The sequence below is a fragment of the Bubalus kerabau genome, chromosome 3 (genome assembly GCF_029407905.1).
Source record: "Bubalus kerabau isolate K-KA32 ecotype Philippines breed swamp buffalo chromosome 3, PCC_UOA_SB_1v2, whole genome shotgun sequence".
NCBI classification, from domain to species: Eukaryota; Metazoa; Chordata; class Mammalia; order Artiodactyla; family Bovidae; genus Bubalus; species Bubalus kerabau.
Genome location: NC_073626.1, coordinates 24233437 through 24257553, shown reverse-complemented (window position 1 = coordinate 24257553; position 24117 = coordinate 24233437). Strand labels below are relative to the sequence as shown.

At 47.7% G+C, this 24117-nt stretch overlaps 2 protein-coding genes across 6 annotated transcripts; one reads left to right on the top strand and one right to left on the bottom strand.

Annotated features, from left to right (window-relative positions):
* Positions 1–59: 59 nt before the first annotated feature.
* Positions 60–6827, bottom strand: MRPS18B (mitochondrial ribosomal protein S18B). 2 transcript variants are annotated; one of them, XM_055571025.1, is made up of 7 exons: positions 6549–6827; positions 5115–5223; positions 4746–4843; positions 4573–4641; positions 3010–3076; positions 1201–1260; positions 60–624 (listed from the first exon to the last, which is right to left on the bottom strand). In XM_055571025.1, exons 1-7 carry the CDS (start codon positions 6624–6626, stop codon positions 329–331), a joined length of 777 nt encoding a protein of 258 aa, XP_055427000.1. In that variant the 5' UTR covers positions 6627–6827; the 3' UTR covers positions 60–328. The 2 variants fall into 2 exon arrangements, with proteins under 2 accessions (XP_055427000.1, XP_055427001.1); XM_055571026.1 differs by lacking the exon at positions 1201–1260.
* PPP1R10 (protein phosphatase 1 regulatory subunit 10) lies at positions 5277–23859 on the top strand. Of its 4 annotated transcripts, none has more exons than XM_055571015.1 (20): positions 5277–5581; positions 7506–8029; positions 14105–14223; positions 15111–15197; positions 15352–15487; positions 15904–15955; positions 17972–18049; positions 18198–18371; positions 18550–18655; positions 18752–18864; positions 19349–19449; positions 19706–19850; positions 19927–20085; positions 20194–20440; positions 20588–20651; positions 20756–20950; positions 21087–21162; positions 21388–21501; positions 21666–22376; positions 22633–23859. In XM_055571015.1, exons 3-20 carry the CDS (start codon positions 14117–14119, stop codon positions 22740–22742), a joined length of 2775 nt encoding a protein of 924 aa, XP_055426990.1. In that variant the 5' UTR covers positions 5277–5581; positions 7506–8029; positions 14105–14116; the 3' UTR covers positions 22743–23859. The 4 variants fall into 4 exon arrangements, with proteins under 4 accessions (XP_055426990.1, XP_055426988.1, XP_055426991.1 ...); XM_055571013.1 differs by lacking the exon at positions 5277–5581 and adding an exon at positions 6830–7124; XM_055571016.1 differs by lacking the exon at positions 5277–5581 and adding an exon at positions 6830–7124 and having other exon boundaries at positions 7506–10194.
* The last annotated feature ends 258 nt before the right edge of the window (positions 23860–24117 follow it).

Here is a 24117-nt window from a genome sequence, read left to right as displayed (position 1 = left end):
TGCCCACTCCCGCACCAACCCCAACCCCCACCACAGCATTCATTCATTTGAAATTCAGCCCAGAGACAGGGTACAGCTTTATTGTGAGAAAATGCAGCTGGTACAAGTCTGAAATAGTAACTGAATGTGTAACCCATCTATTTACAACAGCAGGGACTGAGGTTTCCCATACAAATCTGTACTACCTTCCCTCAGCCTCATGTGTATTCATCCCTTTCACCAACCATCATCTCTGGTGATTGAGCTTGCCACTGGCCACAAAGTAGGCACAACTCTTCAGGATGAAGTATTGTGTAGGAGACCCGCCTGTTCCCGTCCCAGTCTACACCTACAGAGCACTCTGGGGGCCCGCCTGCTCAGTGGAGGTGGCTTCAGTGGGGGCCTTGAGTGGCACCTTGGGCATTGACTCAGGTGGAGGGCCACTTTCTTCTCGCAGATGGCCCTGGTAGAGCCGGCGAAGGCGGGACAGCTCTCTCTCTGGTGGCTGTTTCCAGCTGTACCATGGATACCAGGGGTCACCAGAAACCAGAGTGGGGGCTGGTGGAGTACCACTCACAGCTCCATGAGAGGTACTGAAGTCAAGGTCCCGAGGTTCAACCTGGGGAATGTGGTAACTGAGAAGACCTAGGGGGTTAAAAATAAAAGAGAAAGCCAGGGGAGAGGAAAGGGGTAATTCAGATTAACAAAGATAATAAGGAAAATAACGTATAAAAGGAGGAGGGACCAATCAGAGCCACTGGGTACATTTATGCATGTGGTGTGCCACCCAAAGGCAACAAGGGGGCAAGTGTGGGCTGATGTGCTGCGTGGGCTCTTGCCTGCCAAGCTGTGCAGTCCTGTGCCTGGGTGAGGAAGCTGCATCTGCCCTAACAGAGGGCTACCTGTTCCTAACTTGTGTAAAAGTGTCATGGAGCCCAGGGTCAAAAATTTATACAAAGCTCTTATGATCTAGCCATGGCACTGGGATCAACAGTTACAAAATAAGAAGGCAGAGGAAGAACAAAGGGACAGGGCAATGACAAGGTAAGAGACTCAGGACAGGAAACTAAAGGACAGTGGAATGACGAAAGGAGAGACTCTTGAGAAGAACATGTTGAGTGCTACTTCTCAGAGAGCTGGGAAGATTTATATCCACTCTCCAGCCCTAAGTCACTATCCTTATGCCTAAGAAAACCGCCCTGTGCCCCTTCTCATGCTCACCATGATCCCTGGCTTTCTGGATAGCCTGGGTCAACTTCTTGTGTTGCTTCATACAGACCCCTGTGGGGAGAAAAAAGGTAACTCACAGCTCATTTGATAAGGCACAGTAAATAAAGAATATACCTTCTTCCTTATGGTGATTGAGGGCTAGTTATGGAAGACCAGCTCTACCTAATGACCCCATTCCCCTGACCTCGCCATGAGCCTTGGTTTTCCCTTCTGCTCAGTGGCAAGAATGTTCTCTGAGAATCAGGATGAAGACTTAGGAGGGTCTGGGTAGTACAGAGAAGCCATTTAATGGTAAAGGCTTCAAGACAGGGAGCAGAACACCATTCAAAAGGCAAGTGTGATGGGACTTCCCTGGTGGTCCAGTGGCTAAGACTCCCACTCCCAATGTGGGGGACCTGGGTTTGATCCCTGGTCAGGGAACTAGATCCCACATGCCACAACTAAGAGTCTGCATGCTGCAACTATAGATCCCACGTGCCACAACTAGAAGTTCAAGGATACTGTGTGCCACATCTAAGACCTGGTGCAACCCAATAAATAAATAAATATTAAAAAGAAAAGGAAAGTGTGGTTAAAGGGCTGACTTGGACAATCCACAGAGAAAGATTCAATAAAGGAAGAAAGGATTTCAGATCTGGGGAAGATTATCTGAGAAAGTGGCAAAATAGTTCCTTCAGCCTTTTACAGCTTGACTATAAAAATCTTTTTAAAATTCCCTGGGAATTTCCTGGGGGTCCAGTGGTTAGGGCTCCTCCTCGTTCTCACTGCTGAAGGCTTGGGTTTGACCTTTGGTCAGAGAACTAAAATCCCACAAGCCGCACGTGCAGCCCCAAGAAAAAAAAAACCAACTCCTTGAAAAACCAAACTCCACTGATCAGGCTGCTGCTGCTGCTAAGTTGCTTCAGTCATGTCCAACTCTGTGTGATCCCGTAGACGGCAGCCCACCAGGCTCCCCTGTCCCTGGGATTCTCCAGGCAAGAACACTGGAGTGGGTTGCCATTTCCTTCTCCAATGCATGAAAGTGAAAAGTGAAAGTGAAGTCGCTCAGTCATGCCCGACTCTTAGCGACCCCATGGACTGCAGCCTACCAGGCTCCTCTGTCCATGGGATTTTCCAGGCAAGTGTACTGGAGTGGGATGCCATTGCCTTCTCCGACTGACCAGGCTACCACCCCCTAAAAGGGTGGATTCTGATTATTCTTTGCAAATTTATCTTGCTTTGGAACAGAGGCTGGCAAACTGCTTCTGTACAGGGCCATACACCAGAGGCACTGTGGCATATATTTTAGGCATATATTATCATCTGTCTCAGCTCAATTCTGCCATTGCAGACTGGAAGCAGTTGTAAACAGTATGGAAATAAATGGACATGAGAGTGAGCTGGATTTGGCCTGTGGTTGTAGTTAGGGAATAAACAGATGTAATCTTGAATTGGTGAGTTTACACCAAATTTGGGAAATCTAACTGAACTGTCAATTACATTAAAGAACAGTCAATTTATGAGAAAGCCTTCCAGAAAAGTGAAGAGACCCTAGAGAAAGGAAACAATCAGCACCATTTATCTTTTAAGAGCTCCATTTAGATAGTTTGCTTATATCAGTACTCATCTGGATCTTTTGTCCATATGTAATTTATTCAGCATATGACTATTCCCATTAGATCAAGATTTCCAAAAGGTTCCATCCCACTTTTTATGCCATTAGTAAGAGCCATCAAAGAAATACCTGTTGTCTGTCTTAATAAATATAAGAGGTGCTGTAAGAAAAAGCTATTCTGGTGGTGATGGGGATGATGGGCTCACCTGTATATGGAGCATGGAAGATGATACCTGTGTGGGCACAGACAAACTGTTTCAAGAGCTTCACGTTCTGTAGAGAAAAGTGGTGGAAAAACAAGAGAGAGGAAAGGAAAGTCAGCAAAATGGTTAGAGGTTAATCACCATGTCCCAGTTTCAGCCCCATCCCTTTACTGAACACATTTTCTTACAAACTTTTCCTCTTTCCTGGCCTCTTAACCATTTCACATGCACATCCTACATTCTGTCACTGAGAGTCACAAAGAATTCTCTTTTGCAGGGGTCAGGTTCAAAAGTCAGCTCTTCATGCAACAAATTAGGGACAGCGGGGTGGCAAACCCTTGAAATCACCTAAAAAATGTGGTATGTGCTATATGTTTGTAAGTGACTAACTTATATGAACGTATGTTGTATGTAATGTATATATTTGTTAAGATCAATTTTAAAGATTTAATAGTTAGAATGACTCCCAGCCAGCAATTAATCACAGGTGATGAGACTCCCAAAGGAAAAGCAGGTATACTGGCAGAGTGCCATGGCAGGCAGATTCATCTGCACTATTCCATCTGTAACCTTTCTGTCTGCCTTAGTCATGTAATTTTTTATAAATTGTATCAAATGATTACAGCCTTTTTTGGTAACTAGTAATACACAGCTGAAATTGACAAGTATCTCCTGGACTCCTCTACAACCTGTATCAGAAAAAGCCTGGAAGCAATCAGATACCTGCCTCTGCTGACTGACATATGAATGCCTTCCAACTTCCCTGATGACCAGTCAGTTTCTGCTCTACTATCTTCTAATACTGCAAATGCAGAAGAGCACTTTTCCACTGTCATCTTTATAGTTTCTGAATCCTTCAAGAAACAAGTCCTCTCCTCCTCACAATGAAGATTTTTTTTTTAAAATAACTGGATTATCCATTGTTTCGTGTATCTGCCCTCCTGGCCCAAGTCTTGACATGCAATCAAACATCAATGACAACAAAATAAAGAAAATCTCAGGAAAAAACCAGTCCAATCTACCTGGAAGTAACTGATTGATACAACTGAACCTTTGGGCATTTCCCTCTCATTAGAAATGAGCATTTCTCTTGCCGATTTAGACTGAAAACTTCACAAGTAAGAGATGAATCTTTTATATATAACCCACAGTAGAAGGCAAAAGTCTGGAAGGAGGGACTTCTCTGGTGGTCCAGTGGTTAACAATCTACCTCCCAAAGCAGGGGACGAGGGTTTAATCTAAGATACCACATGCCTTGGGGCAACTAAATCCATTTGTCTCAAGTAGAGAGATGCCCTCGCCACAATGAAGAGTCCGTGTGCTGCCGCTAAGATTCAACACAGACATAACTAAATACTAAATAAATGTATTTAGTTAACTATTAGACTAATGTAATTAGACTAATAAATACTAAAAGCTGAAAAGATTAATGTTTTCACATTGCCAGAAAGTCAATGCAAAATGGACTTTAGGGGCCCAGGATATGAAGAATGGGGCACCTAAGGTAATCTTTTAGTACTGCAAAGAGGCTTTAAGTTTTTATACCGAAGACAAGATTCTCCTTACCCTAAAGTCGACATGCAGCTTCTGATCCCGGCAGATGGGGCAGGGGTTCCCAGCAACTTTATTTCCACGCTGTAGAGAAAAGAAACAGGCAGGTGAAGATGTTCAAAGCCTCTGTCACTATGGCCTTCAGCCCCACTCCACATCCCATCCATGTGCCATCCTCAGAAACTCACAATACACATCTTTCGAGTCCGCTGTGGGGGTATTCCACCTTTGTGGTTTCGACGGTAGTCAGCCCAGACAGGGCGAGAACCATAGCGGTTGTGGTATTCTGAAATGAAAAGATCATACAAGCTATTCCTGGGTGATGGTGGTGAGGTGTCTCTGTCCACTTATTTCAGACCTCACTTGACGCGCCCCTTGTCCATTTAGAGTACCGTCTGGGGACTTCCCTGGTGGTCTAGGCAAGTGGCTAAGATCGTGAGCTCCCAATGCAGGGGGCCTGGGTTGGATTCCTGGTCAGGGAACTAGATCCCACATGCCGCAGCCACAACCTGGTGCAGCCAAATAAATAATAAATATTAAAAAAAATAAACAAGTACCTTCTGAGTCCAGGTATTTCCAGGGTTCATCCTCATAAGGGGAAACAGGAATTGGGGGCAAAGAATCATCCTCAGGGGGGGCTTTGGTGCAAAGAGTCTGGAGGGGAACCTATGAAAGAAGGGGCAGAGAGAAAATGAGACAAGAGTTCAAGGACACAACATGATTGGTTTATTAAACTTACACCATCGGCAACAGACGGGAACCTATTAAAGGAGGGGCAGAGCAGAAATGGTTGGATGGCATCACCAACTCAATGGACATGAGTTTGAGCAAGCGCCAAGAGACGATGAAGGAGAGGGAAGCCTGGTGTGCTGCAGTTGATGGTATCGCAGTCGGACACAACTGAACGACTGAACAACAGAAGGAAAACGAGACACTGAGTTCAAGGACAAGAACTGACTGATTTATTAAATCTACACCATTAACAACCAGTATCCCTGCCTCCAGTTGGATCTTGCAAGAAAAGGTAACATTAGAAGATAAATAGGTGACTGGGAAGCAAATTTATTTGAAAATACAACTCAAAAACCGGGCACACATAAGGTTTCTGTGTTTCGTGAGATGAACTCAGTGTAATGGAGAAAAAAGGGAGAATGTCTATCTTCTTGGAGTTAAGATGTGTACTACGAAAAGGATGTAAAGGACAGGTGAGTCTCCCAACTCAATTGAATCCTGAATCAGAGTTGCCCGGTCTTATAAAAAGTTGATGGTCTACATTCCATATGGCAGAACAAACTTGAGTCCTAACGCTATGTCCGAAGCTACCAAAGTCTATAATTAACTCTGTGGTAGCCCCTCTCATCACTCTTCAGTATCACTTTAGGGAGTGGCAGATGGGCAAGCCTTCCAAAATCACGCTGCCCCATCAAGAATCTGCCCTACCAAGAATCTCCAGGGTGGTGAGTACGTGTGGCTGAGGGAAAACCTCAATCCAAAGTAGTTATGCTCTCATGTATGCTTTGGTAAGAAACTGATTTAGTGAGATAAAGAGCCGAGAAACTGGTCCCCCGGTCGTGAGACTGTATTCTGGCTTTATTGAGCGATAGCCGGGCTGGTAGTAGTTAGTGTCCCTCACAACCCAACGACACCCTCGGGCATCAAAGATTTAGACACCACCATAGAGTTAACAGCTGGTTTGTGTTTGGCCAAGGGGTCCAATCCATTCCATCTCCTAATTATTCAGCCGAGACGGAAACTTGGGAAGAGAATGACATCCAACCCTGGCTCTTTACACTTGTCTCGAGATTAGAAAGCGCGCAGTACTGAGGAATGAGAGGCGAAGGGGGAGGATGGTGGAAGCAGAGCGTTTCCTTGACAGCCAATGTATAAGCACTTGGGAAGGTCTCCGTTCCTGGATTCCCGGCAGTGGAGCGACGACCTAGAGAAAGTACAACCAAATCTGAGGTTGTACACAATGTGCCCCAAGGAGTTACCTGAACTCCGTAGGCACCTCTGAAGGGCGAAATGTAAGGAAGGCGCCTCAGCAACACGTTCAATACGGAGGCAGCCATCTTGACGTACCCGCAAAGCAGGAAAGTCCGCAAACGAGACTGCGCATGTTCCAGGAACCAGAGTAGGGTGGGGCCAAGGACGACTCCGCAGTGCGGAAGGCGGATGCGCGTCTGCGTCAGGACGGAAGCGTGAGGGGCGGGCGTAGGGAGAGGGCAATTTCAGCTGCGTCACAATCGAATTCGGCCTTAAAATTGCGTTTTTGCTGGATCAGTCACTATGACTCTTAACTCTCATTCTTAGAGTCTGTGTTTTAAGCAATTTTGAAGTCGCTTTTGACCGTAATCCTTTCATTGCGCATGCGCCGGTCCGATTCTTCCAACCCTTGGAGAGAAATGTCCTGGAGGGCGGAAGTGGTGGAAGCAGAGGAAAGGGCGGTACTAGGCTGCTTGGTCACGCGCACGCGTTAGGGGCCCCCCCTCCCCCCAAGGAAGGAGGCGGAAGAAGGTGCCCGGGGGAAGGGGCTGAGCGAAGGTTAAGGCTGGATATCCAATCAGCTGGTGAGTGGTTTATCGGGTTGACCAATGAATTCACGCCTCGCGCATATTGTCTCGCGAAGAGGGCGTTTCACTAGCACGTTTGGGGGCATTGGGCGGTGTCTTCGTATAAAAAACTCCGCCCGAGCGGGCAGCCGCCATTCTGGGGTTCGTTTAGAGGTAAGTGTTGCTATTTTGTCGGTTGGTGGGTAAAATTTTGCTCGGAGAGTTGGCCTGGGGAACGGGTCAAACGCGGGCTCAGTTGAAAGCCATGACTCGTATTAAGCGGCTGTGTTCGGGGTGGGACATGGAAGTGTTTGGGGACAACAAAAATGGTACTTTTGGGTGTTTTAATAGCAGCCCGTACTGATTATATCTTTCTCCCTTGTGTTCCTTTTATCCCAGGTTTGAATTTTCTCGGAGAAAGACAGACCGGCCACCAGGAAAAAAGAAACAAGCCGCAGCAACATCTAAGCCCTTGAAAGGATCCAGAGAGAGGGGGGAAAGGGAAAAGAGCAGCCACCAGCCCAACCACTTGTGTCTTCTGCCCCTTCCCACCTATCTTGCCCACCCCACCAGCCCACGCTGCCTGGGACTTGAAATCTGTGGCCGAAGGACCGTCACCACATAACTTCAAAATAATCAACCACCCACCCTTCCCAAACTCACCCAAGTCCACTCATCCAGCGTTTACTTTTTTTAATCCACTCAGAACTTTTTTTCTACGACCCCCCTCCCTAAATGGAGTTGGGTGGGGGGGGAATGAATACTGAGTTGGCCTTTATTTTTTCTAAAGAGATTTTTTGATCCAATGAGGCCCCCCAAATAATTGAGTTTTGGGTCCTGGTTGGTTGTTTTATTTTTTTCTCCAAAATTTTAATCCCCTCCCCCCTGAGCCCGAGGTGCTGACGTCGCAAAAAAATTGGATAGTAAGTGTCGAATTTTCAAAAACCAGCCTTGCAACAAGAAATCAACGTTTCCCGTTGTGAAACCAAAAATAATGAGAGGAAGAAATGAGACCATAGAACAAATAGAGAACTGGAGAAGGACCGATCCGGTCACTTAATCTCCATTAAAAAGGGCCTTTGGGTCTAAAACAGTGTTCTCTCTCCCTTACCACCTGCCTCTTACCTGCTCTGCTGCAGGCAAGGAGAGGGTGGAGGGAGGGCCTGCGAGTTAGGATTTTGATGGTTAACCCTTGGTAATCCAGCCAATTTCCAGACTGCCAAAGCTATAAGTGTTTGCTTTTTATAAGGAGGAATGGTTACCTTCCTCTCGTTAGCAGTCTTCAAAAGGGTTAATGAGCTCACATACAAAAGATGGTGGATCTTGTGGCTCAGAAGTCCCACTTCTTTGTGTGTGAGACAAGCAGGGCGCTTTTCAATTTGCCAGATTAATAAGCAATCTGTACATAAAGATTGCAGGGTAAGGAGATGGGCGGAGAGAAGTAATAGTTGGGTATATTTTTAAATGATTGTTTACTCCTCTCAATTTTAATGTAATATGCTTGGGGTATATTTGTGTGGTTAATTCAGGTGGCAATCTAGGAATAAAGATTGCAAGACACTTAATTCAGGGCAAAATATAATCTTAGTGCCAATACATACAAGATTGATAGCTGGGGAGGTAAAGAATGTTTTGTAATTGTTGCAGATTGCATAGGTTATTTAAAAGCAGAAAAAGTAACATTTTAACTTGATACTTTCTGGTCGGGGGAATACAGTTAGAGGGTGGAAAGGTTGGGGAAATGTGGAATTCAGGCGTATTAATTTTACAAGCCATTTAGTGCAATTGAATGCTATCTAAAAGATTTGTGTCGTTAAAAGGAATTTTTTTTTCTTCCCTGCTTCAATATGGCGACTTTCTTTGTCCTTTTGTCTTCCAAGCGGCGTTGCAGGTTGTGTCTTGACCCATTTTTCTCCTGTCCTCCCACCTCAACCCTATTTGTTGAGAGGGGTCCAAGTCCACCCCCCCCCTTTCCCTTTATAGGGAAGATGCGGGGCGGGGGGGCGGGGGGTGGTCGTTAGTAGCAAGTTGAACCTCAATTGCAAATTCCGTTCCTCCCCGCAGAAAATTGTTCTTTTAAATATTTTAATTGCTTGTATTCTCACAAAGCTCTTATTGATTCAAAATAGGTCAGACTATTCAGGATGGGGCTGCTTTTTTCTTTTCTTTTTTACTAAAAAGGTGTTCTTAAATGTAAAAAGCTACCGGCGGAGGCTGGATAGCTTTAAGTTTTGAGTCCTCTTCTCCATTACAAAATGGCGTCCCAGCTTCTTTGTTTTTCCTTCCCCGTTTGCCATCCAGAGCTTAGGGCCGCCCTAGAAACTTGGTCAAGGGGGAGGAGCCGCCCTGAAAGGTGATGTAATCAGCTTTCTTCCTCCTTTCTCCACCCTCTCGAAACCCCGCCCCCGAGCAGATGCCTTCTGGATTCCTCATGCACGCTGCTGCTAGACGGGAAAAGCCATTTTCCTTATGTTCTTTAACCTTTTGTAACCATTATCTTAAAAGGAAAAAAAAGCTTGTAGCAATTAGATCTTGAAGCTGTCTCCTTGGGCAGCTCTAGTTTTTGTATATAAGGATCCCGAGCGTGTTGCTTTTATTTTCACCCTCTCTCACTCATCACTACTGCTTGGAAGTTTTCCCTGCTTTAGTTGCCTGGGGTGGAAAACAAGTCAAACATCTGTATTTTAGGACTGGAAGCTTTAGCGGGGGCGTGTGTGTGTGAGTGTGTGTTGGGGGATCCTGGGGGAAGACACAAAGATGGTGAAAGAGTAACAGGAGTAAACAGCTGGGGCCTGATGACCCTGAAATGTGCCGTTTGTGCTCAGGAATCAGTCCGTCCTTGGGCCTCCTGCTTTTGGTCGATTTGTATAATGGAAATCTGGGGGAGAGTGGGTACTTCAGGACTTACTTCTAAATGGCCCTTATTCCCGCCTCTGGGTTTGGGGGTGAGCTATTTGTGTTCAGTGCTGTGTCACAGTTCTCTAGTTGCTTAGCTCCTGTACACTGGTACTAAGATGAGAAGTGAATCTTTAGGAAAGGAGGCAGCAGGTGTAAGCTCAAGGCAGGGGGATTCAAGCTACGGTTTCTGGTAAGCAAAACCTTTCTGGTATTACATTTCACAATCTTCATTTCTTTTTTTCCCAAAGAGCCACCCTTTTTTGAATTTCTTTTTCCTTCCCTCTAAAATTCCTTAAAAACAGTGGGAAAATAATGTCCTCGTTTTTCAACTTGGGCGGTGCTGTAGCATTTTGGTGCATGTTTGAAAACCATGCCCGAGTTGAGGGTGGTATTAAGGGTCTTGTCCCTTTCTTACCTTTTTATTCCTCTCAAGTTTTTCCAAGTCAAATCTTAATCAGACTCTACATACAGTTTTCATTTTTTGAAGTCCTGCCCTGAAGCCGTGAAGGGTCTAGGCAGAATTGGAAAGCAATTTTGTACAACTGCATTGTGCTGACTTGGTGAGACTATAGGGCTAATGTTTGGGGTATGGATTCTCAATGATTCAACTTCTGGATTGGTGGGAGGGACTCTTCCACGTGTCCTATTGACCACAAGTTTTTTATCTTTTAAGCAGTTTGCCATGTGCCTCTGCAGCATACCTACCTTGGGAGCTGAACATTCTACCCACTGGGGTTCCTGATCTCTAGTGAGCAGGGGATTATAATAAAGAAGATCGGCCTTAACGTGGGAGATGGGAAAAAGGTCTTCTAGGGTACCCACATCCATCCCGAGAACGTCGGACAACTTGATCATTAGAGTTTGTGGCCAGAGCTCTATCCTGGGACCCTGTCCTGTGGGTTGGGGAGTGAATTTACACTTTTATTGAAAAGCAAATAAGCTTTGGAGGAGGGCAGGGGCTACCAGGTTTCCAGAATTATTTTGAAGGGGAGGAACTTGAGAGATGCAACCTTGTGAATCACCTGAGACATAATTCAGTTCACTGCATCAGTTGCCTTAGGAAGTGGGGAATGTAAGCTACAAAGCCCTTCATTTCCAGAAGTGCTGAGGCCTCTTAAGTTAAACTTGGACTCCTTCCTCCTTTGAGTAGTGATTTTAAACTTGCATAGAAGTTTTGTCCTGAACCAATTCAGTTCTGATTCATTGGTGATGGGTATGGAATAACTGGCTAAGGTAGATAACTTTTCACCTTATTTGATAACTCTTCAGTAAAATGTATTTTGGAGGCAGGAGTTGGTGTCACTTCTGGACTTAATTTTACCTCTGGTAAGAAAGGTGGAACATTGCCCAGTGCCTTGTGTCTGCATGTCTCTGCCAGCAGCGTTCTCCGAAAGGAGAGCCCAGGTTTAGGACAAAGAGATGATGCCAGAGGTTGCTTGCCCACCAGCCTCCTATATGTTCTGCCTTCAAGGAAATCAAAACATGTTGTGCCCTGGATTATTTTTGTTGCCAGAAAACTTAGGCTTTGCTTCCAGGATCCTGATACGTTATGACACATGGTCACTGCCCCTCCTTTCCTGGTCAGCTCCTTTGCCTTTTTCTGCTGTAGGCCTGTGCCAGAGTTCTAGGCTCTTTCCTTTCCACTTGAGTGCCTTGGACCTTCTTTCTAAATGTATTGATTTCAAAATAAGGCAGTTAGGTTGTAAGCCACTTGGGGTCCTTCTAAGTGAAAGCTATTCTCCCTGAAGAAAAACCATCATGAGAAAATCCACCTAGATTTTAAAGCCACATGATTGTTTGTGAGATCAAGTTAAGTTTAATTATATTTCCAGAATATAAATAATAGGAAAACTAGTACAAAATGAATGTTTAACATTTCTTTTGCTTTGTTTTCTAGCTTTTCTTGGCTATTGTCTTTTATTCTTGCTTGTTACGATTGGGAATTAAAAAGTTGTCCCTGGGTCCCATTCCTAGTAGAAGGCACTGGACAGAGTTTCTCCGTGTGCTCACTGGTTTCCCTCAAAAGAAAGTTCTCTAATCTCCCACCCACTTAAGCAAAGGAACATTTGAGCTCAGGTGACAGGTTTTTTTTGTCTGTGTGTGAAGGAAGTAGGGCAAATGGGTCTGTTGGCCTAACTGGTGGTGCAAAAGGGACTTTTTCCAAGGTGCTGTGTATTCAGCTCTGGCTTTGAGGGTCTAGCTATATTTAGGGGGTATTGGTTTGAAGTGAAGTTACATAGAAAGCTTTTTGTCAAATGGCATATCATTGGTTACTTAATGATATATGTTACTTGGGAGTCACTCTTGTTTTTCCAGGCTCTAGCACATGGGAAATCTGTTTTATGTATTCCTTTGTTGTGTCTATATATCACTTTATAGTGGCTTACTACCTGGGGAAAATTCCTGTATCCCCGTGTCTGTCTCTGTGTGTAAGAGTCACCACTTCAGTGGGTTTGGCCTCTGGACTTCTAATTTATGTGGCATTGGACTTGAATGTTTTTTCCTCTGACCTTAGGCTCTACCTGCCTTTGTGGAGATTGCAGGGCAGCATCAGCAGCACAGTTACCCTAGATGTGCTCACCTTTCTTCGCTCCTTGTGTTCAGCCCACAGGTTCTGGTCTCGGAAACCAAGTCTCTCCTCCACCGCCACCCCCAACCCCCGCCTCTGCCTCTTCTTGGCCTAGGTTGTTAGGACCTGGAAATTTAGCAATTCATTGACTTTTTTGTTGGGAAGAGTAAAAGGTTGAGATTGTTATGCTTGTTTTTCTCTTTTAGCTTGAGACTAAATATCACTAATTGACGTGATCTTGAAAGAAGCCTGCTTTCTGCAGAAAGCATAGTCATCTTTGTAGAGTGCCACTGTTTCCTGTCTTTGTCTTTGCACTGGGTGCAGGAGGCTGTTTTCATCTTGCCACCTTCCTGCCCAGTGTCTTGTTTCCTAGATGTTGATATTACTAAGGTGCCTGTTCTGCCTCTCAGGAGCCAGTGTTTAGGGGCATTGTGGATAAAAATCCTAATCAGAACCATATATTGATTCTAAATTACCTCTCCTGAACTTGGGTTCTGGCCTAGAAATGGCTTTACTCTTCTCTGTCCCAAAACAGCTGTGTTTAGCTTTTAATTAACTCCTTTGCTAACCTGGTCTAAAGTAGCTACTTAAAATTTAATGGCATTTTCCCAGCTTTTGGTTTTATTTGTTCCTTTCTTTTTGGCTTCATGGTATCTAATTTCAGGCCCTACTCAGGGATAGTGGGTGGTGGTTTGATTTAGGTGGGGCGTTAGGAATCAGAGCCTCCTCTTTGCTTTTGAAACCACAAAGTAATCTTGCCCTTAACTTTGAAACAATAAAAACTTGTGCAGTGTTTGTTTAATGAGGGACCTTTTTTTTCAAGGCTTAAAAGGACCTGCTTGATTTTCGTTACCTCCAGTTGTCTGATTTCTGGGAGCCACCTCTAACTCCCATGGGGGAGAGGATCTGTTTCAAGTTTTATTTCCTTCTCTTTGACCTACAACTTAGAACGATTATCTACTGATGGAAACATACCTTATCCTGCCACCTCTGGCAGTTGACTCTTTGTGAGCTAAGACAAAAAATAATTGACTCATGAAAGACACTTAGCCCAACACCCATGATTGGCCCAGTTCTTCTCAATCTAATAGTTTGGGGGGTGTGTGTGTGTGTGTGTGTGTTAAGGTAGATTTTTTAACAACTAAGGAGAAACCATACGTAATAAGCAAAAATGCCTTGGAGAGTTGAGTGTTTTGGGAATGTGAACCTTACCTGTTACACATTGTGAAGTTCAGCTGTCCTAGGAAGGATGTCACTTGGAGCAAGAGGACAGGTGCTGCCTCAGTCTTCCAGTCTAATTATTATCCCTTTAGTCAGTGTTAACACAGTGCTTCACTTGCCAGGGCTGTTTTCTTGGTGGAAGCAATGGTCTGTGTTGATTTTTCTTATCTGGGTAATGGTGAATATAGTTGAATGTAGATTGAATAAGGAGTCACTGCTAATCTGACAAATGTAGAGATGGAATTTATTAGAGGCAGTTGGAGCTGTCCTTGCCACCCATTTATTCTGTGTATTTGTTTTATCTTCTTAGAAAACCTTGATCATGGGTTCAGGTCCCATAGACCCCAAAGAGCTTCTCAAGGGCCTGGATAGTTTCCTTAACCGAGATGGGGAAGTCAAGAGTGTGGATGGGATTTCGAAAATCTTCAGGTGAGTCTGTACCCTTTGAATTTGTTGTGAGTAGAGGATATTGTGTGTTGTAATATGACTAAAGATCAGCCCTGGGTGTTCATTGGAAGGACTGATGCTGAAGCTGATACTTTGGCCACCTCATGCGAAGAGTTGACTCATTGGAAAAGACCCTGATGCTGGGAGGGATTGGGGGCAGGAGGAGAAGGGGATGACAGAGGATGAGATGGCTGGAAGGCATCACCGACTCGATGGACATGAGTTTGAGTGAACTCCGGGAGTTGGTGATGGACAGGGAGGCCTGGCATGCTGTGATTCATGGGGTGACAAAGAGTCGGACGCGACTGAACTGAACTGAATATGATTATCCTTAAGGCAGATAGTGAAGTGTGTTCCTGAGGAGTGGGAGTCAGTGGACTAGGATTCAAATCCAATTATGTTAGAACTGGTGATAGTAAAGTTGGCCCCTGGCCCTAATGGCCTCTGGATATTTGGAGAGCCACAGTCCCAAGCGAAGGAAGGAAGCAGAGGAGCCAGGTGACAGCAGTCTTGGTTTGGTTATGTCTTCTTCAGGAATCGTCACATTTTCCAGAGAAAGCGACTTAGGACTGAGTCAGTCCTGAGAGATGGTAATTGAAGGCAAAGGCTTTCACCTGGAAGCAGCATCAGACATGTCCTTTGTGTGAGGGAAGCAGGGACACCCACCTCCCCCAGATTGGAGACCTCAGTGCGTCTCCTCGGTTGTGTTCCACCCTTCTGGGGGTTTCCGCATCTCCCCTAACCCACCCCATCCTTCTGGGGGCCTGTGTGATTCCCTCACCCGGGAGCAGAATCCCAAGTTCTCAGGAATGTCTGGGCACTTGCAGATTAGACACCCTTCATTTCTAACTGCGCTTCCTCTTTTACAGCCTGATGAAGGAGGCACGAAAGATGGTGAGTCGGTGCACATACTTGAACATTCTCCTGCAGACCCGTTCACCGGAAGTACTGATCAAGTAAGTGGGGACCTGGGTGACTGGGATGGGGAGATGTAGTTAGAAGTGGGGTGCTGAGGCATGGAATTCTTCGGTCATTGATGGGGGACAAGGAGGGTGGGGTGTACTCCCAAGGCCCAGGAAGGGCATCACAGATCCTCCTGCCTGTCTGCAGGTTTATTGACGTCGGTGGTTACAAGCTTCTTAACAATTGGCTGACGTATTCGAAGACGACGAACAACATTCCCCTCTTACAGCAAATTCTGCTGACCCTGCAGCACCTGCCCCTCACTGTTGACCATCTCAAGCAGGTACCTTCGGTCTTTAGAATCCTGATTCTTCCTTTTTGGTTTAGCCTAACATGAAAAACCCACATCCGCTCTGATGTGGCTGCAGTCTTGGACCTGTGAGATAGAATGGTTAAAAAAATAAGTAGGAATTTAGAATCAAGATTTGGTTCAAATCTGTCTCTTTTAATAGGTGTGTGACATGGGGCACTGCGTACATCCAAGCCTCAGTTCTTTCATCTGTAAAATGGGAGTGATTGAACCTATCTAAGTGGGTTGATTTAGAGTAAGAATATGTCTTCCAGGGCTTTATAAGAGAAAGAGTGTGTGCGGTGTTAGTGGCTGTTGAGAGACTGTGAGTGAGTCTAGGGGTGGTGAGCTCTGAGGGGGCAGCTTTTCCTCCTGTCACTTACCGTCCTGTTGCTCCCTTTCTTTGCTAGAACAACACAGCCAAACTGGTGAAGCAGCTGAGCAAGTCGAGTGACGATGAAGGTGAGGGCCTGTCCTTTCCTAACAACATATATGCTAGTTTTCCTAGTAAACACCCTGCTGTTAGGGCATGGCAGAATTGTGACTCCTGGGGTATGTCTTAGCTTTGATAGCAAGAGATTCTTTCCTTTTCTAAGACAAAGGGTTTTGGAGCTCCTGGAAAGGGTCATACAGTTCTGGCTTTTCTTTTTTGTATTTTTATTTTATTTATGTATTTATTTGGTGGTGCTGGGTGTTCGTTACTGTGCAGGGGCTTCTCTAGTTACGGTGAGCAGGGGCTACTCTTCATTGTGGAGCACACGTCCTGGGCGCATGGGCTTCGGTAGCTGTGGCACACGGACCTAGTTGCTCCACAGCCTGTAGAATCTTCTGGACCTGGGACTGAACCTGTGTTCCCTCCATTGGCAGGCAGATTCTTTATCCACTGTGCCACCAGGGAAGTCCCTGGCTTTTCTTTAGAGAAGAAAAGGATTTACATCCATCCAAGAGTTCACCCCAGATTTTATACCCGAGGTGTAATCCAGGAGCAAAGGATACTAGTTTCCCGCAAGTGAACAGTCTTGCAGCAGAGCTGCTCTCCTGATCAGAATATAGGCCTGCTCTTTGTCTGTGGGCAATGATGTGTTTGGTCCCTTTGGAAAGAAGCTATGGCTTTGGTGTGGTGGGAGCATCCAGGCCTAAGCAGGCCTAGCTGTAGTTCCATTTAGCTGCAGCAGAAAACCCTGGGAACATTTTCCAGGATAAATGATCTTGATTTTGTTTTAACTCACATTGTGTTGTCTAAGTGAAAAATATTCCCTGGCTTTCCATCCTTTTATATAATGAGCACTTCACTATTTTTGTGACATCTCAGAGTAGTTTTGTAGGGTGGTCTATAACACAGAAATCCCGTTAAATCATTGCCCATCTTTTGAGTATCTGCTAGGGTGTATTGGTTCCTCTTTCAGCTGGCTTAATTACGCTGCCTTCATTATTCTGTGCTGACTTTAGATACTGAAATTGTACATTCCTTATCAACTGTGTCACTGGACCATAGTATCAGTTGCTCCCAAAAGATGTCGCTGCTGCTGCTACTGCTAAGTCGCTTCAGTCGTGTCCGACTCTGTGCGACCCCAGAGACAGCAGCCCACCAAGGTCCCCCATCCCTGGGATTCTCCAGGCAAGAACACTGGAGTGGGTTGCCATTTCCTTCTCCAATGCATGAAAGTGAAAAGTAGAAGTGAAGTCTCTCAGTCGTGTCCGACTCTTAGCGACCCCATGGACTGCAGCCTACCAGGCTCCTCCGTCCATGGGATTTTCCAGGCAAGGGTACTGGAGTGGGGTGCCGTTGCCATGTTAGGATATTATATTTCTTCATTGGGGTTGCATTGGGGTTCACACTGCATTAAGTATAGAAGTTACCAGTTTTGTGACTGTTTTGAAAAGTTGTTTTGATGTTCTACCATAATCTCGTCATTGAATGAGCCCATAATTGGAACGTTGGCCCGGAAAGAGGTCCTGTAGACAGGAGATGTTATTTGCCAAGTACAGAAGGAAAGAAAAGGCAACAAATTTTTCTCCCATGTATTTAGAAATAAATTGTTTTTTATCTTTAAGTTCTCTGACCGTCTTTTTTCTCTAGATAAACTGTTTCATTCATCGTAAATTGGTCTGGTTTTCAATTTCTTTTTTCACTCTTGCAACATCTAATTGATTTTTTAAAAAGCTGTTGTCACTAACAGCATTCTAGGAAAAAAAGGTTGCCTAGAAAATGCTTTTTTAAGAGGATCTAAATGTGCCTCCTTGAAATTTTGCATTAAGTTTCCCTTTAGGATGAGGTAGACTAATACAGTTTCTTTTTAAATCTAATAGCCCTTCAGATACTTGAACTCTGCCCACCTTTCTCCTGATTTTATTGTAATAAGTGGGTAGGGGAAGAGCATAGGCATGGGTTTATTCTGCCATCTTCTAGTTTTATGACTTGAATCTCCATGCAGTATGTTACATTACTTAGGCATTTCCTCTTTCTCTTACCTGCAGAACTCCGGAAATTGGCCTCAGTCCTTGTCAGCGACTGGATGGCGGTCATCCGCTCCCAGAGCAGTACCCAGCCTACTGGTAAGCTCTTTGGCCCTTGATCCCTTGGATTTCTTTCTTTCTTTCCCACTGGGTTGTGGCCTTCCATGCCCATAGCCTGCTTTTTATTTCTGACAGTCTTTCTCTTCATCTAAATAAAATCTTTTTCTTCTCTGTTTTTCCACAACAGAGAAAGATAAGAAGAAACGGAAAGAAGAGGGAAAGAGTCGAACCACCCCTCCTGAGCGACCGGTGACTGAGGTGAAGGCTGAGACTCGGGCTGAGGAGGCCCCGGAAAAGAAGAGGGAGAAGCCCAAGTCTCTCCGCACCACAGCGCCCAGTCACGCCAAGTTCCGCTCCACCGGTAAGACTGCCTTCTGGCCTCTGGAGGGTCTGTGGGTAGGTACACAGCCAGGCCTACAGACTAATGCCGTAACTGTAGAAGACGGAACATAAGTGGGTGAGGCGTCACGGGGGTTTATATGGCTTGATGAAGGTTAAGGGGGGAAAGTCCATCTCCAACGTCATGTCTTTTCCCTCAGGACTAGAGCTGGAGACCCCGTCTCTGGTGCCCGTGAAGAAGAATGCCAGTGCAGTGGTGGTTTCTGACAAGTACAACCTTAAACCCATCCCCCTCAAGCGTCAGAGGTACGGAGCACATTCTGGGTTCTGAATGGTCGGGGTCTGTGGCCCTGAGGGAGAAGGAAGGGGCAAGTCTGGTGCTGACAGTTCCCTTTCTCACAGTTCTGCAGCTGCCCCAGGAGATGCTGCCCCGCCGGCAGAGAAGAAATACAAACCACTAAACACGACACCCAACGCCACCAAAGAGATCAAAGTGAAGATCATCCCACCACAACGTGAGTCTGAAGTGGGAGGACGTACTTTGAATTGGGAGCCAACTTTTCAGGGGAATGAAATGCTTTTCTCCATTTTCATTTGATTTAATGGTGTCCTTTGATGTGTGTACCTCAGAAATTCCCTCCATGGGAGTCATTCAGAGGATGGCTTAGGAGTGATTTGAGAGATGGACTAGGGAGGCTTTCTGCTCAGTGACTGGTTGGGGTGCTCCCAGCTGTCACGTCACATTCGTGGGGGCTGGCTTTGTCACTTACCTGAGCTGTGATTCATATCCAGAGCCATGGCTTGCCTGCCTTTAGAAGAAAGAATGACAAGAATTTCTTGGGCAAATCCTCCTACATACGCTTCCTGGTCACTTTGAGCTTATTGTGTCCAACATTCAGGCAGCAGAATCTCTATTGACCAATTTTCTACCCAGACTTTGTAAGAATAGGCTCATGAAGAGGTCTGATGATGCTATTTTATGTTTTTTTTCTTTTGCAGCTATGGAGGGCCTGGGCTTTCTGGATGCACTCAATTCAGCTCCTGTCCCAGGCATCAAAATTAAGAAGAAGAAGAAGGTGCTGTCACCCACAGCTGCCAAGGTACGGGCACTGGGCAGTAGGTACCAGTGACCAGGTAGAAAAGGTACAGGGAAAGGAAGCGCCCAGCAGCTTGGAGCACTTGGGGGAGGCAAGAGGAGTTGTCTCAGACGTAGACTGGTGGCAGCAGCAGAGCGTTGTCAGAGGCGGTCTTCCTTGACAGGAAGTGTCAGCGGATCCTTCTAGAACCTGAACTGATTGCCCTGCCTTGACCTTGCCTTTCCTGTGTGCCCAGTGACTTCTTTTTCTTCCACAATAGCCAAGCCCATTTGAAGGAAAAACAAGCACAGAACCAAGTGTGGCCAAACCTTCTTCCCCAGAGCCAGCACCTCCTGAGACTATGGACACAGAACGTCCCGGGACCCCAGTTCCCCCTGTTGAAGTCCCAGAGCTCATGGATACTGGTGAGTTCAGAACCTGGATCAGGTTTGGGGGTTCTTTGAAAGGAAGGGACTGGTCTGAAATCACTTCTGCTTCCAGCCTCTTTGGAGCCAGGAGCTTTGGATGTGAAGCCAGTGGAGAGTCCCAGTGATCCTAGCCAGCTGACCCGGAAAGGCAGGAAGAGGAAAACTGTGACGTGGCCGGAGGAGGGCAAGCTGAGAGAGTATTTCTATTTTGAACTGGATGAAACTGAGCGAGGTGAGCGATCCGGTTTCCTCTGTAGGAGGTGGGGTTGAAGGACTTGGTTGGTAAACGGACTTGGTTGGGCTTACTTTCCCCTTTTGCTTTTTTTCTCCTGGGTGATAGTAAACGTGAATAAGATCAAGGACTTTGGCGAAGCAGCTAAGCGAGAGATACTGTCAGACCGACACGCATTTGAGACTGCCCGGCGTCTGAGCCATGACAACATGGAGGAGAAGGTGCCCTGGGTGTGCCCCCGGCCCCTGGTGCTGCCCTCGCCCCTCGTCACCCCTGGAAGCAACAGCCAGGAGCGGTACATCCAGGCTGAGCGGGAGAAGGGGATCCTTCAGGAGCTCTTCCTGAACAAGGAAAGGTGAGCAGGAGTGGGGTCGCTCCCTGAGGTTTGAGCCCTTGAGGTAATCAGAAGGGGGTGGGGGTTAGGAAGGAAGTGGAGGGCCTGAGTAAATAATTTGACTGTCATTCTTCTATTTTTTTCTATTGCCTGCGGCATTCCTGACAGCCCTCATGAGCCGGATCCTGAGCCCTATGAGCCTATCCCCCCAAAGCTCATCCCCCTAGATGAGGTGAGTATTGCATGCTGATGGAGGTTGTGATTGTTAATGCCTCTTTCATGTGAGACAGTCTTCTTCATTCCTTGTTGGTCCTGATTGTCCACTTGTTCTTCCAGGAATGTTCCATGGATGAGACCCCATATGTTGAGACCCTGGAACCTGGGGGAGCCGGTGGGTCACCTGATGGAGCAGGTGGTTCCAAGTTGCCTCCGGTTCTGGCTAATCTTATGGGGAGCATGGGTGCCGGGAAGAGCCCGCAGGGTCCTGGAGGAGGGGGCATCAACGTGCAGGAGATCCTCACCTCCATCATGGTACGAGCCTCTCTCCTGCCCCTCCCCTGCCTCCCTTGCTCTTCACTCCCCTTCTGCTCGCCTCCCCATCTGCTTGCGCCTCAGGGTATTACCCTTCTTCTCTGTTGACCTTGTCCTCAACGTCCTTGCCTTACAGGGTAGCCCCAACAGTCACCCCTCAGAAGAACTGCTGAAGCAAGCAGACTATTCAGACAAGATCAAGCAGATGCTGGGTAATGCTCAGGGCCAGCCCCCGGGCCTGGGCGAGGGGACCGGCAGTGGACTTGGGGGAGCTCGGGTGTTGCCACTGGGCGGCAAGACGCGGGAGGGGAAGACTGGACAGAGAGCGGCACTCTGCCAGGTTGGTGGGAAGGGCTGGCTGGACGCGCCTAAGCGGGAGGACATCATGCCGCTCTTCTCGAATCCTCTTGCTGACTGCTTCACTCCTTATTCAACAGTGCCACATGGACTCTTAGGCCCTGGTCCGATAGCCAATGGTTTCCCACCCGGAGGCCCTGGGGGCCCCAAGGGCATGCAGCACTTCCCCCCTGGACCTGGGGGGCCTATGCCAGGTAGGTGGAGAGCAAGCGGTTGGAAGGGGCTTGTCTGCTGGATTGAGCCTGGTAACAGCACAGGGTTGACCAGACTTGGGGGTGGTTTAGGTTGGGAGATGGTGGTCCCTAGGTATAATTCAGGTAGCTGACATTGTCTCTCCCTTTTTTCCCCCTCCTAACAGGTCCCCATGGAGGCCCTGGGGGCCCTGGTGGGCCGGTGGGTCCACGTCTCCTGGGTCCCCCACCCCCTCCCCGGGGGGGTGACCCCTTCTGGGATGGCCCGGGTGACCCTATGCGGGGTGGCCCGATGCGGGGCGGGCCAGGACCTGGCCCTGGGCCATACCATAGAGGCTGCGGTGGCCGAGGAGGAAATGAACCTCCCCCTCCTCCTCCTCCATTCCGGGGGGCCAGAGGAGGTCGCTCTGGAGGCGGACCCCCAAACGGACGAGGGGGCCCTGGTGGGGGCATGGTTGGCGGCGGTGGACATCGTCCCCACGAAGGCCCTGGTGGCGGCATGAACAGTGGCAGCGGACATCGTCCCCATGAAGGCCCTGGCAGTGGCATGGGTGGTGGGCATCGCCCCCACGAAGGCCCTGGTGGTAGCATGGGTGGGGGGCACCGCCCCCACGAAGGCCCCGGCGGTGGCATGGGTGGAGGCAGTGGACATCGCCCCCATGAAGGCCCTGGTGGAGGAATGGGTGCTGGTGGTGGCCATCGGCCCCATGAAGGCCCTGGACACGGGGGGCCCCATGGCCACCGGCCTCATGATGTCCCTGGTCACCGAGGCCACGACCACCGAGGGCCACCCCCTCACGAGCACCGTGGCCATGATGGCCCTGGCCATGGAGGAGGGGGCCACCGAGGGCATGATGGCGGCCACAGCCACGGAGGAGGTGAGTTTGCTCCCTGTCCCCCACATACAGCTCTTGGTGTCCCGTACAAGTTTCTGGGAGGCCTCACTACTTGGGGTATGTCAGGCAGAACATGAGGTCACCTCAGTCCCAGTTCCCAGCATCCCCTTTTGCCCTTTTCCCAGGCCCCCAAGACTAGGTCTCTGAAAGACGGCTCTCAGGATGCCTTGGACTCGGGGGATGAGTGGCACCGGCCTCTGAGCCTTCCTGTCTAACGACCCCATCTTCATCCCCACAGACATGTCGAACCGCCCCGTGTGTCGGCATTTCATGATGAAGGGTAACTGCCGCTACGAGAACAACTGTGCCTTCTACCACCCGGGCGTCAACGGGCCGCCCCTGCCCTAGGCCCCCGCCCACCCCGCCCTGTGGACTGCAGCCTTGCTCCTTCCACTTTCTTATGGCTTCTGTGAGGCCCATTTCCCCTTCCCCCAGCTGATGAGGAGCCGGCCCCTCAGTGCCCACACGCCTGGGTTCTGGGGGTTTTCTGATCACTGGTGCGCATCAATGTACATATTTTCCTCCAGTCTGGGGAGGAGAGAGACTGGACACATTCTGTACCCTGGACTGCTGAAGAGGAGACCCAGTTGGCTTCACTCTTTGAGGAGTTTTGCCCTGTATCCCGAGCCCCTTTCCGGTATTGCCCTTCACGCCTGAGAACCTAGAGCTGGTTATCTTGGAGAACACCTCTGCTCTCCTGCTGTGGGTCTTCCACATGCACACGGAACTCTGACGTGGGATCAGCTGCACTTATGAAATCCTCCCAGCCACGTTCATTTCCCCATGGGTGGGGATGTAAAGGGGTACCGTGTACCCCACTGCACTGAGAGGGCTCAATCAGGCTGGATTTGAGTTCTGGAACACATCGTCCCCACCCCTCCCCGAACACAGGGTTTTTACATTGAGTCCTTTCTCAAGTGAGACTTCTGAAATCTTCGAGGACACTCAAGTTTTGCGCCTTGAGTGTGCTAGGTTCAATGATGGCAAATCACATCTGCAGCCCGTGAAAGTTGTAGCTGGCAGAGGTGAGGCCATGGTGGTGGTCCACCCTTGCCTACAGCTCTTTCTGGAAACTGTAAAACAGTGAGACCAGCTTTTCATCAACTGAAGCCTGGCGTGCTGGGCCTGACAGTCACACTACATGCACTGCCTCTGGGAGTGAGCGCGCTCCTGGTCCCCACCTGGAACCTCGTAGGTGTGAGGCCTCCAGCTCCCTTGCCCTGTCAGCCACCTCTGAATCCCCACCAGGTGCCTTCCTGGGTGGATTCGATAAGATGACCTGCCCTCTCCCAGTCCTCTCCTTCACCCGTCTCGGCATCAGTTGTTTTCTATGAAAACAGTGGATTGGTTAGGTTTTGTGCAGGGTCTTGGGTTAGAGCCACAATGGATTTGAGGATGAGTATTTTCTTTTTCTTTTGGTTTTGTATATTTTGTACATTAATAATAAACAGTGGAAAGAGAAGTATTTAACCTCCGGTGTGTTTGGACTCTGTTAGAAACCATTATTAGCTGTGGTCAAAGGTTCATCAATACCTCTGGAGTGTGGTTTTCAATCCTTTGTTTTTGGTAAGTGAAACACGGGTGAAGGAGTGCTTTGACTATAAATACCACACACAGGGTACAGGGTAGGTGGCGTGCAGTTCAACGTTGGGGAGGGCAGAGCTCACAGATCACCCACTGCAGGAGGTACAGGCATGTTGATTCTAGTTGATCCTAAGAGCCC